The 14278-nt window shown below is 40.2% G+C and overlaps 1 protein-coding gene across 1 annotated transcript; it reads left to right on the forward strand.

The window, feature by feature from the left end:
* Positions 1-2702: 2702 nt before the first annotated feature.
* On the forward strand, positions 2703-13968 carry mafk (v-maf avian musculoaponeurotic fibrosarcoma oncogene homolog K). Its single transcript, XM_034142832.1, is given in 4 exon segments — positions 2703-2756; positions 2758-2864; positions 9167-9245; positions 9328-13968. Coding segments are annotated over 4 exon segments (675 nt in total). The 3' UTR covers positions 9763-13968.
* The last annotated feature ends 310 nt before the right edge of the window (positions 13969-14278 follow it).

Raw genomic sequence — 14278 nt, forward strand, 5'->3', positions numbered from 1 at the left:
TGTTATTTCATTTTAACTCAACATTTTATCTTATCCAATCTTATTGAAGGGACCCTATTATGCTCATTTTCAGGTACATATTTGTTTTTGTGCCTCTTCTCTGACATGTTTACATGCTTTAAAGGTGGGGTAGGTAAGTTTGAGAAACCGGCTCGAGATACACTTTTTGTTATATTCCATGGAATACTCCCGATAGCAATGAATATCTTAAGTGCTTTGACAAGAAATACATAAAAAGATGTCATCTGTGGAAGCCGTAGTACTGTAAAAAGCACGACCAATCATTTTAGCCGGCCCGGCTAAAATAACTGGATGTCCTACCTGCCTGTCAGCCTTCCATCTGTGCACAAACTTATCTCGTGCCCTCATTGGTCATGTGCGCGTTCGTGTGTGTTGGAGGAGGGGCTCTATAAGGAAGTGGCAGATTTGTTCCGGCTGTGTATTTTCAAATTCTAGCGATCTCGAGCTGGTTTCTCCAAAATGACCTACCCAACCTTTAATGTTCAAAAAGGTTTTTATTTTTCTGATGTGCTGCAGCACCTCTTTTCACCCTCTGTCTGAAACCAGAGCCCAGTCTGCTCTGATTGGTTAGCTGGCCGGCTCAGTTGTAATTGGTCAACCGCTTGAAGATGTCCCGCGCCTGAGCCTATCATGTACAATTTGTTTGAGTGCTAGGCAATAAAAGGAGTGTTACATAGTGATGTCACAATGTTTCAGGTAAAGCTGTTTTATCCCATCTCCTTACATTTTTAAGATAGTATAATATAATGTAATCTCATGTCATGTTCACATCTCCTCTCTAATCTCCATTTAAAATCAATTTTAGATTAATGTAATCTCATGTCTAACCTGATCTCAAAATTATTCCTGGTGCATATAAAGCTGTTTCATTTAATTTAGAAAATACAGAAGCAGAAGAAAAATGTTTCTACAAATCATGCTTGCGTTTAACTCATTACAGGAAGGCTACACAGAGAAAATTATGTGTTGTTGTTCGGGGTCAACACAGATGTGATACTAACTAACCAGAATACAAAACAAGTTCTTAATCTGATTCAAGATTATTTGCTGTTTACGCCAAAATATTCTGATAAAAATCAGCCCAAGACCATCTCTGGTAAGTAATTGATTCCACATGGGATTCAATGAAATACCTCCATATGTTGTTGAGTCACTTGCTGGTAATTATGTGAGGAAGACAAATCCACTCTGATCGGGTTGGTTTCTGGCACTTAGTCAAGGTACAAAAGAGGATTTTTCAGGAGTTAGTCAGACTCGCTAGAAGCGTGATGTGTGTCTAACGTCAGTACTTAGGAAAAAAAGTGGGGTACATTACGTGTGCAAAGTTTGATTTCATCTAGTCACACCAGCAACATCCAACTGAACATTTCTCATGTATTGACTCATCAAACTTTATCAAAGGGACATCACTACATCATGCAACCGAGACAATGTCTGTGCTTTTTATTCGTGTCCCTCTCTACTTCCTCTTGTGTGTCTCTAGCTGCTAAACATAGCACCATTACACAAAACCATCATGGCAATGATGCAATAATAAACATTACTTTTGGCCTTGAATAGGCAATTAGAAAGCCTGATGTCTTAAACCACGAGTCCTTGGTTCAACTTTATGTCTGTCTATATTTGGCAAATGGAGCAATGCAGTTTCATTGTGATGGGATTTTCTGTCATGCTAGACTTTTTAAAAGAAGATAATGTGACATTCTCTCTATTAAATAATTTGATCTTGTACTCGCCTACTAATGAAACTAACCAGCATACATATGTGATTAATTAATTTCTGCCACCCCTTTTCCATATGATGTGATCTAAACTGTTTTTCAAATGTTTGTTTCACATTTCTGCAAATGCACATACACGCAACATCTCACAACAGTATTATTACACAAATAGGTTATGATTAACCAGGCAGTTGCTAGAAGACTATTTTACTTTTTGTAAACATCTGCTCCAATTCAGCTTGGTCCAGTCAGCAGAAAAACATGTGAAACTGCATTTCCCTCCTGTTTTGAATCCTTGTTTGAACTGTGTAGCCCACAGTGTTTATAGTGTAAACACACGGCATCTGTTTTTAACAGGCACTATAGTCTGAAGCAACCTCAAAGCTGAGGTCTTCGGATAAATGAACAGGGGAAACCCATAAGAGTGCAGCAGCCCTTAAAAGGCTCCTGACTTAACATATTTACATTCAGTACTTAATTACCCAGAATAACCTGTGACGGTACTGGCAGCCGAGCAGTTCAATTAAGAGAAATCCTGTGACTGCCGAGCTACTACGCCACATACTTTCCTCAGGAAAGGAATGCTGCTGAAAGTCAGACAGAGGGAGGAGGAGGTCGCTGTTTTCTCTCAGTCAATGCACATTTTTGAATACCTTGTAGAGTAGACTTGACCATAAAGGAGTTTACTCACAGGGGAGGGTCAGCACACTCAGGGAGTTCATGACTTCCTTTTAAAACCCTTTCTCTTGTCTAATAGCAAATGAGCTGACTTTGTACAGATACGTTTTGTAAAGTAAGCAAAAGCAGTAGCCAGCCAATATCTATCTTCTATTTCTGGCTTCCCCCCATAGCCCCCCCACCCCCTTCCCAGACTGACGTCAGCAGAAAGTTATTTTCATGAATGGAGGGGGCGGTCACGAGGAATCGGTGACGTGAGTGCTTGCGGAAGCAGAGCGTGGAATGTTGGTACATTGTTGTTGTTTTGTAGTTAATTCAGTACGAGGATCCTCGGCTGGCTGGACGCTCTATCCCCGCTGTGTCAACTCAGTCCTCCGCCTCCATCCGAAACCCGCTCCGCCACTTTTTACTCATCACGGTCCACAGATATCTGCGTACACAGAGGTGAGTTTATGTTTTTTTCCCTTAGTAAGATGTTTTGAAGTCACTTTTTTTTTAATTGCTGAAGTTTTCCCGGTGACATATTGGAGCACGCAGACAGGATTATGATGGCCACACGCGCCCGTCACGTAGGATACGTTTATGATCCGGGTTATGAAAGTTGATGTTGATTTAGTAGATTGTTTCAGGCGCGTGGACACGTGTTGTAGAGTAACATAACACAATGCCCCATAGGTCTCAGAGATCTGTGTAGTCGCGTGGAAGAGCTAAATTGGGAAAATACGTTTAAAAACATAACATAAGAAAATCATAATAAGAGTTGAAACAATTGCTTATTTCGTTGCTTCTGTGTGTGACTTTTATGTGCCGAGTTTTTATCTGAATCAGCCTGGTACACACTACATATTTAAAAAGAAGTCAAATGGATTAATTAACTAAATTAGTGAAACTGTGTAGGGCACTCCCTTTTATAAAAATTAAACAACAAATAACTGAAGCATGCACGGAAAAAGTTTTTTTAACCGTTTTAAAAATATTAATATTAATCATTTCATATAAATAAATCTGACTTTAATTTCCCGAGGTAAATTCATGTTACAGTTACAACGGTACTTATGTGTTAGAGAGTCAGGCTACTGTTTACAAAACGCTCTTTAAAAAAAAATAAGTGATTTTTGTTTGTTTATTTATATCCCATACATAGCCTACAAGTCACTCGATTGAGATTTAGTTTTGAGGAAGTGAAATTAACTGTTGCTTTTATACTTGTTCATATAAAACACTCACACCCCTTTTTCAATTCTGCTACTCTTGCTCATTTCAACGCGGGTTTAATTTAGACTGCTATAGTGCAACACACCAGCCTACTTTTGACATTGGAAACAACACGTGGTCTGCATTTTAGACATGTGGGACAAAGGGCACGATGAGGAGGGAGACCACCGGGGCTGGGTGGCCTCCTCAGGAGAAACCAGCAGTCAATACACAGCAGGGGCTGCACACATTTCCACAAACAATAAATCACTCTGGAAGAAGGAAGCTTTATCTTATCTTTGTTTCTGGTAACTACATACATCTTTATGGTTGAACACAAGGAGCCTTTTGACATGAGTACAATTAATTGTTGCACAATTAACATAATAGTACTACAATTACTACTCCATATATATAATAACCCAATGTTATCTCAGAAAGAATACTTCCCGACTGTCTTGTAAACCTACACTTTCATTTGGGCTGTTAATTTATAGAGAAAATTGGACTTGTCAGATTTTATGGCAATTGTGATTAGTATTTGGAAAATATTTGTCTTTGAGCAATTTGTGTCACTTAGATGGTGACAGACTTAATGTCTGAGAGTCCTTTGTGATTCACTGTTGTTTTGGGTGGGTGCTTCAGACCGGCAGTGGCAGTGGGTGCACTCCTCTCCCCTGTCATGAGGTTAACATGTGGTTTAATCACCAAAGTGATGATGTCTTTTATAGATGGAGAAATAACCGTGGCTGACTCATTGTACCACCAGACTGGTGTGTGACAGTAGCAAGGCACATGGGGAGAAATTCCCCTTAAAAACATAGGATAAAGCATATTTTGTCATCACATATACAATGTCTGTTTTGGTCTGGTCACCAGTGATGAAAGCGTATGCAAAATGTGCCTGTGGTTGAGTGTTGTGAAAGTGAAATAGCTGTGGTTTGTGATGCTGTGACTCACAGGGTTCACTTCACCATGATGTGTTTTTGCTCCTCTCACTGGAAAAAATATGTCAGGTTTAGATTATTGACTTTAGAAGCCAGTGATTTTATCCACATCTGAACATGCCAAACAGAGTGCATGCAGGCAATAACAGACGAGTGTGTGAACAGGCTGTGGTGGTCCGTCCAAAGTGACTCCCTGACAGTTATATGGTGTCTGAGACTGCTCACTCTGCCACCCACTGTGATCCTGCCTATCGCTGCTTTTCTGTCAGTGACCCAATCTCACCCCGCTGCTTTCACCTCATTATGCACAGAGGTGTGGCAAGTGTCAGGATTACTCATTTATTTATTTATTTTGTGGGGTTGTCGTGTTATTTGGGAATTCCTTGATTTGTCTCACTTGCGGATTCAATTGTTGATGTGTTTCCTTTGGTAACTTCCTGATTACACCGTGACTCAAGTTGGTAGTTGACAGCAACAAACACAAACACTTTGTAGCTCCACAGCATTCAGAATGTATGCGTTGCTGTTACATCCTGTCTGTCTATCTGCACGTGTGCCAGACTGTTGTTTTGAAGGAGAATCACTGAAATCCTGATAGTGCTTTTATGGTCAAAAAGTCTTGTTTTGCTTTGATTTATCTTTTTGGGGAGTAAGGGATGTGATCTGATACAGCTCTAATACTTTCCTATTATTCACATATTGTTGGTTTCCAGGTAGTTTTGGACAGGTACGTCCTTGTTTCTTGTGCATTCTTGAATTCTTTTTGACTCCCAACATCCTTGGTTGGGAGAATATCTTTGCTCAGATATTTTTGCGAGTTCTCCTCCCTTTTCCGCACAACAGTTCTGGTGTTAAAGCCAGTTATTTCCAAGGTTCTCTGTACTTTTCCTTCCTCCTGTGAAACAACGGAATTTTCCAGGAAACGTCAGATGGAGAGGGTGTGATTCCCTGCCGCTGGTCGTCGCTTTTACCAGTAAACAGCATGACTCACTGCTCAGCTATGCTCTCCATTTCCTTCACATAATATCCCACCAAATGTGCTGCGCTGGAGAAAGAGCAGAGAGCAGAGCGCAGCAGTCTGTGGAGAAATAAATCTCCCCTCCTCCCTGAGAAAAATGCAAGAGCTTTCTCAGAGGAGTGTATCAGACTGTCAAGGGCAACAACATGTCTGCTTTCTGCTTAACCTGCTCCCTAGTTCAAACAAAAAGGGAAGATAAACAATGAGTCCAGACAAGCCAGCTCTGCATTTATCACTGCAGCATGAGCACACAAGTCTTTGATATGCTGTTTATTTTAGGAGGAGGCTGGGCCCCACAGTTACCTTCTGTCACTCAAGTGCAGCCTTGAACTTGACCAGATGCCTGACTTTGAAAACAGCATAAACAGAGCAAAAGTGGTACAAAGGTCAATTATCTGACTCAAATGCAGACTACAGTGTTTACTATACAATACTTAATCAATTTGCTTTGTAAGAGTTTTTTTTCCTCTGACAAAAGGCAGATTTGTACCCATGTAAAGAATTGTTTTTGCCTAGTTCTGTGTTTTTAAAATCTTGGCAACCCAAATAACAAAAACATCATCATGTGGAAAACACCATTTCCACATCAAATAACACACATCGTAACCAATACATGTGCGTCTAGCCTTCGTAAGGAACACCTAGTTGAGTTGAGTCATCCCTTGGCGGCTTTATTCTGCATTTTTGTGGCACTTTTCCATAACTTACTGATGACATTAACTTGATGAGGACATTTGTGGTTATTAGTCATCAGAGGATTGCCTTCAGGAATGAAACATTGTCGGTTGTATGAGAACGAAAGAAAAAGAAAAATGAAAGATAGTGTATGAGTGAAGCTGAGTCCTGACTTCCACACGTGTGCACACTGATTTGTTCGGGCAAGTGAACGATGTGAGACACTGGTGAATTCCAGACATTTTGTAAATATCGCAGCCGTTGTTTTACAAGTGGGATAGTCTGAACTCCACCCCCGCTGTAGCCGAGTGCATCGCAGGACAGATTCAGACCCAAGGATCCTTCTTCAGTGCATGTGAGGGTTTGCACATGTGTGTTCACTCAGGAATGTGCTTTTTGTTCTCTACCCGCCATCTGTTGCTTTTCTTTGAGGCTTTTTCCCAGACTCCTTTTCTTACCCTTGTGAGAGTTGTTTTCTTGACTATATCAAGAAGCTGTGACTTGTTGTGATATATGCATGTTCTTTCTGAATGGCAACGTTATAAACAGTGGATTTGGCTGCGTAATATAATTGCTGTTTTAAAGAAATGTTGGTTTCTCATGCGTTTTGAGTTGCAAAGACATAAGCACATGCCGAAAGAATTCCAGGGAAACAACCTGGCCTCTTGCTTGATGCTGGGGGCCTCTTGTGTGCAGAGAGAGGGGGGGGGGGCCACATTACTTTTCCATGATCTTTGAAAGGGATATACCCAGGGACCCCTCCTGATGCAATACCACATAAGTAAGGCTGTTGTGGCCAACTTTCTGCCGAGGAATGTTGTATTGCAGTTCTTCATCTTTATCTGATGCTTTGGAAAAATCTCAATTATGCAATCTTTGCAAAATGTATGAAGGACACCAGAGAGAGCAGCAGATGTTCCCCTTAATGTCTAAACACGAGTTTATGTGGCTCTGGGTTTTACTGTTTGGTTTCTACATGTAGTCTCATCTGTTATTGAGGTTCATCTGCACGAGACAAAAACACTTTCTCTAGACAGATATGTAGAATATAAGCTATAAAAGTCTCATAAAAGAGTCAAAGAGGGTTGTTTTTCATGTCGATTGCACTTTTTCCGGCAATCCACATCTGCAAATCAAAAGCCGAAAAGTCCTGTATTAGCAATACACCCATATAGGATGTAAACATGTTATAAACATCCCAAAAAGAGCAGCCACACCCAGAGTACTTTCTCCCATGAAAGCTGCAGCCAACAAGACTGCAAAGGAATATTCGCCCTCTGAGGTTTCACCTATCGCATGCTCAGTTAATTTGTTTAGTTGGCAGAAATTTGTGTCAGCACTGAGGGCTAAATATATCCTGCCAGAGTTAAATAAGGGCATGGAGCGGCTCAGGAAAGCCCAGTGTAAGAGGATCCATCCAGCGAGACACAGGCCCAAATCCACAGACTACATTGTCTCACATGCAGCAAAAATACATCAGTGACTATAAAGGAAAGTATTCCTCTGTGACACTCTATCTGCAGGAATGTTCCACATGCGTATCAACTACCCTGTAAAGATCAGCATAACTGTAAATGTTATGCTGACGTCAGTTTTAAAGTGCGATGAGGAGGCAGAGTTGCTGTAGACACCATATTAGGGGAATAAACAATCCAAATGACACTGGATTCCCCAGGATAAACAGATAGATAAACTGGAACTGTTTGTACAGTGGATGCCTTTGAAGTTATCAGCACAAGTTAGTGCTTCTCATTTGTACTATGAATAGGCTGTGTTGTGGTTATGAATGAGACTTGTTTACCCTTTTGGTGACCATGTGACTCACACTCCCACGCCCATTTGCAGGGCGTTTCCATGGCAGCAGTCGAGCATGGAACAGTGCACTTGTAGTCAGGCTGGCCCGCAGGTCCTGAAATGGAGCCTGGGGGGAGGATGTGTGCCTCTCACAGGATCACAGCCCGGCGCTCTTTCACTTTTGTTGGCCACGAGAGCAGTCCGGAAAGCATGTGGCTCACTGTAATGAGTACAGAGAGGCTTTTCTTAAAAAGCTGACAAAGCCCGGAGAGCTTCAGCACAGAGCAGGATGAGGAGAGAGGTTGCCTGTTTATAATCTCTCTTGGTCTACTGAAATACATTGTCAGGGCACTCCTCCTTCAACTTTGGTTTAATGGTGTCGTGCTGCCCTCTGCTGTCATCTGAGGCCCTAACATGCAAACATAATATTGACACATGACGTCATCCTAGGAATGTTGTTGTTAACTTTGAAAGTGAATGTGTAGGGCAGAGTGCCAAGTTGAACATCTAAATATACAAATAAAATGTGTGGGACAGTAGCCAAAGTATTCAGATCTGTTACTTAGGTCGGAAGTATTAATAACTATCGCTGATTCATAAAGATGTGAGTAGCTTTTATTGAGGCCTGCTTTTTGGGGTTTTCCTTTTCCTGTAGTTGTCGGCAAAGGCTAAAACCCCAAAGTTCACATTGAAACTCCTCAATTGGACTCCTTTGTCTACTTCTGTAACATAATGACATCACTTATTAACACTTGCGCTTCTATTGGCTAGCACTCCAACAAATTGTACGTGATAGGCTAAGGGGCGGGACATTTCCAAAACATCTCTAAGTTATTGACCAATCACAAGAGTGCCGGCAAGCTAACCAATCAGAGCAGACTGGGCTCTGGTTTCAGACAGAGGGTGAAAAGAGGTGCTGCAGCACAGGCAGTGTGAGAAAAAGAGCTTTTGAACATTAAAGCATGGGAACATGTCATAGTGGTGGCACTATGTGGCACTATGTGGCACTATGTGGCACTATGTGGCACTATGTGGCACTATGTGGCACTATGTGGCACTATGTGTAATATATTGTATTTGAAATTAAATTAACACTATTTGTTTTTCTTTCCTCATAGTGTGTCTTCTGTGAGATTCTGGCCTGTTGTCCGCATGCAGGGAATGACGACTCAGTTTAAGGCGAGCAAAGCTTTAAAGGTAAGTGTTTGAGAAGTTTGAGAAATGTGGACCTTTTGTTAAAAGCTCCGACCTGTTCTTCATCCACTGCTCTATCCTGCAGGTCAAGAAGGAGGGTGAGAATGCCCCGGCGGTCAGCGACGACGAGTTGGTGGCCATGACGGTGCGGGAACTCAACCAGCACCTGCGTGGGCTCACCAAGGATGATGTAGCGAAGCTGAAGCAGCGGCGGAGGACCCTGAAGAACCGGGGCTACGCCGCCAGCTGTCGCATCAAACGCGTCAGCCAGAAGGAGCAGCTGGAGAGACAAAAGATAGATCTCCAGCACGAGGTGAACAAGCTGGCCCGCGAGAACACCAGCATGAAGTTGGAGCTTGATTCCTTGCGAGCCAAGTATGAGGCCCTGCAGTGTTTCGCCCGATCCGTGACCCGCGGGCCCCTCTCGCCGGGCAAGGTGCAGAACACCAGCGTCATCACCATCGTCAAGTCCGCCCACCGCAACAACTCCAGCCCCAACCCGTACTCCACCGTGTCCTAGTGTTGACAGGACTGGGCTCTTCTCCTCCTGCCTGGTCCTTTCCGGTTCTGACCCGGCCTGAACCCACTCGCCCTGCACTGAGAGGACGCTCAGTAGTTAGACTATGGGATGGAATGGGGTGGCAAAGCTTGATGTGATGTTATGCTGCAATCACAACTCTGTCTCTCTCTTTATGTCTCTTTTACACATTGTCTGTGCACTGTGCAAACCCCCCCGACCCCCCAGCACCAGCAGGGCCCCTGTGACCCTTCCTCCATGACTGTAAGCAGAGATTTTTCTTTTTACTCCATTGTTGAAAAGTATTTCACATGCCTTAATGTGGCGGCAAAGGCCCTGCTCTTGTATTATTAACCATAACACTTGAGATGGAAGCAGTCTATGTGACAGAAAGCTATTTGCAAAGCCAATGCCAAATCATATGACCTTAATGTGGAAGTGCCTCAATGTACAATGAGCCTTTGAAGCCGTTGCCTTAAAAAGGACCCATAAGTGATCCTATAACATTATTATAGAGTACTTACATGGATACTAACACAAAGAGGATTTTTCGATTTATCTCAAGCTAAACACTTTGTATTTTGCCCATGTCTATAATTCCTTATAAAAATAATTATGTAATGCGTTATAATAAGCTTATAGCCCTATACAATTATAGTTAAAAGCACTTATTCAAAATGCTTCATAACTTCATAATTGCTGGTCACTTATTAGTTTTGTTTTGCCAGACCATGTCAATTATGAATTACAATATTTGTATCATGCCTTGTGATAATACTTCATATAGTATATGATTATAATGCATTATTGCACTTATAATCCCCTATGAACATTGTCAAAAACAAGTCAGTGAGTGACTAGCAGTTATAAAGTTATATGATACCTGACCTCCTAAGTCATTATAGTCATATGCAGTTTCATAAAGGCCTCTACTCGTGATGCGCTATTGTTCATATTTCGGTCTTGGTTATATTACAAAGTTTGACTTGGTGGTCAATACCCTCTCTAGTATGTGAGACATCAGCAGTAGGTACACTACAGTAAAGGCTTTCATACTAGTGCTGACAGTGGTCTAACTTTGGAGTTTTGAAGTAACACTTTTCATTTGTGTTTGAAACTTTCGTAAGGCCAGAATTGATATGTAAGCCTTTGCTGGATGAAATTGACTCCTTTTGTTAGATATTTTTTTTAAAGACCAGTGTTTCTTACTGTTTCTCCTATAGCCCACTGAACAGATGAATACATCACATCCACAGGGTGTCAACATCAGGTATAAACAATAAGCTTCTAAAGAGGCAAATCTGATGCACCTTGAGTTTGCTGTCATTGAAGCTCATCCATGGAACACTTGACGTGCTGGCAGTTTGGTTTAGAAGTCATTTCGATTGGTATGAGGGCCTGAGATGAGGTGTGTATGGCTAGGGTGTTTTATGCAGGTGCTGGACGTGATTCTATTGGTATATTGTGACCATACCACTGGAGAATTTAAAGAGCTGAATACTTATTTTCCACAAATTGGAATTCATTGATGATTATGCAGTTACATTTGGAAACAGAACATTTTTGAATTGGAACGTGATTTGTTTGGATTCGAAATGTCATCCTATTTCCATCATTAGTTAGCACTTAAAACTGTTAAGATGCAGTATAAACAAATCACAGGGCAACTGATTCCTAGAGTTGGAGTTGAAAGAAAAAAGATTGAGTTAGTTGGTAGGAGATTAAATATGTGACCATTTACTGCCAGTCAAGCCTTATTGAACTAATGGCTCTGTGAGATGTATGCCACAGCACTTACTGGGGGATGGTTGGCCTCTTCCCTTTATATGAAACTCTTTGGTATGTTATCCATATTAGATGTAGTGAAAATGAGAGCGGTCCCTTCAAGTGAAACGCAATTCAATTGACTTCCTTTATGTTACTAAGCTCCCACTGCCTTCTTTGTCACTCAACATCGAGATCTCCGTCCAAATAGAAATCATTCCTACTGCTGGTGTTGATATCTCTGAAGTCCTAGCTATTAACCTTGCTTTTGACACACTCTCCTGCAAGAGAACTCCTGACGCCCATCTCTAGAAGGTGTCATGACAACTAAATGCAGTAACACCTTCCTTCTGTTGTAATTTTTTTTAAATATTTAAGTATGAAATTCACTTGAATTAAAGCCGTCCTTACCGAGGATCCATTCCTAAGTTGGAGTGAAGTCCATAGAGATTGTTCACGTCAGGATTTTCTCTTCGCTAAGAGGACATGACCGTTTTTTCCCTGTTCCATAGCTGCAAAGAACATAAAGGGGAACTTTGCTGCTGTACAACCTGCTGTGATTTCTAAGCAGGGGCAATGCTGTGCTCTTACTATTTTTGTATTTTCACTTGATTTCTATGTTAACACATCCTATGTTCTTTTTCTGATACTTAGTTTTATATGCATATACAGTATATATGAAAATATATATAACATATTTTTCTATATTTATGTATTTTACTATCCTGGGAGTGGTGTGATTATGTAATCTTTCTTAAGACGTCAAATTATTTTGATGCTGACCGTCTTCGGCCACATTTACAATGAGATAACTATTTTATTAACTTAAAGTCTTCTTTGTGAGTTTTTATACCACATAATTACGTCTCGTCAGCACATTTTTTCATTTGTCTCATTCTGAAATTGGACAGACCGTGACTAGGGTTACATACAGGCTGCTGCTTTTACCTTTTTGAATATGTTCTATTGTTATGAACAATTCAAAATGTAAGAGATAGGTTGGAACTCAAACTAGCTAAACAAAATGTACCATACATTTCATTTAGCGAATCGATTTTCTTTCAGGCTCCATTAGTTTAAGAATAAATGAGAATAATTTATTAAGTAAATAGTATTAACCTGGATGTAAACCTAGTCAGACGTTCTGGCCGCAAAGACGATAAACTTTTCTAAAGACATTTTGTCAACAGTTTAAAATAATGATGGTGGTAAAGATTGTGTAGTCTTGATGAAACCTTTACTGAAAATGAATTCCAAAGCTGCTAGAGACTGTTCACCCAGACTTTTTCAAGAATTATATTTGAGTTGAGGTTGCAAAAGGTTTCACCGTGTTTATATAATACAGCTTGAAGATTTGTCACAGTTTTTACAGTGGCCTCTTGTGGTAAAGTTTAGAACATAATGCTGTACAATGATGCATTGTTTAATTTGAGCACATATCACTGTATTTTGATCTGAAGTAGTTGCTTTTAGGCAGCACACCCTAAAGAAATACTCAGCTATTCTTCAAAGTAATGTTATATTTCCGTACCGTGCCATAAGACAAACCTCTATCCGGGTGAATTAAGTACTTCATGTTTATCTTACATCCAGTGTGACCCAGCAGAGGTCCATTTAACCTTTGGGTATTTTACCACAACAAATATTCTCCAGATATAATCATTTACACGTTCAACAAGCCCCATTGTTCCCGCTTAAATAAAAGAAGACGTGCAAATAATTGTAGAAGTTTCTGGGAGAAAAGAGGTATAAGCGTTACCTACCGTGGGTGTTTCTTTCTTCGTACAGTTGAAGAGATGGCAGCTTGTTATACAGTACCTAGGAGCTGTTTAAGAAATTGTTGGTTATTTTAAATTTGTATATGAACTATAGCAATGCAAATGTATGTATGGAAATGAGGTGTCTTGTATATTGTTAATTTGGTGTTCAAGTTTTTAAATGCATTTCCATGAAAACACATGTCCTTGATTACATAAGCTGCCACAAACAAGCTTTTGCCAGTCCTACAAGCTACAGTATTTAATTTTAGACATGTAGAAAGTCAGTTTTAGTATTGTAGAGGTTTTGAGTATAAATTCAGAAACAGCTCAAGGAATGGGAGGTATAAAGATAATAGGGTTGTGGGTTAAATGTTAATTCAACGGCAGCAATTCTATGTTATGTTTTTTTACTTTTTAATGGATTTCCTTGTTCTAATCTCATAGCATCATGTTGAAGCTAAAACAAAGACAGCAATATAAAAGGCAGCATAAACTGAGTATGTACCCATCACACCTTTTCACTAGTCTGCTCATATACAGTATATTTTATATTTATTTCATTGAATTGTGTAATTTTATTAAAAAGAACACCTAAATTATTTTTATTTTACATTCATTTATTAACATGTTTTCTCAATGAACTACCCTCATGTACAAATAAAGTCTGTATTTGTTTCTGCTCTGATTTAAAGTATTGTAAATTATTCCTATGAATAAGTCTGCCGTGTCGGTTTTTTGTACCTTGAAATAAAGCCGTTTCCTCGTAAAGAAGTGCAGATCACTCAAGTTACACAAGAAAATAAATGGGTTTAATTCTGTACGAGTGCCACAAAAGGACTAAGACACACAAGTCAACTATTTCTTATCATTTCAAAATTTGTAGCCGCCTGTAAATTAATTTCTGCTTTCCCAGAAAGACGGCTATACTTGGCACACGAAGGTATGGAAAACAAAACTATGACTGATATAAAAAAAAATGGGTCTGCAATAAGTTA

This window comes from Trematomus bernacchii, unplaced genomic scaffold (assembly GCF_902827165.1).
Source record: "Trematomus bernacchii unplaced genomic scaffold, fTreBer1.1, whole genome shotgun sequence".
Classification (NCBI taxonomy): Eukaryota; Metazoa; Chordata; class Actinopteri; order Perciformes; family Nototheniidae; genus Trematomus; species Trematomus bernacchii.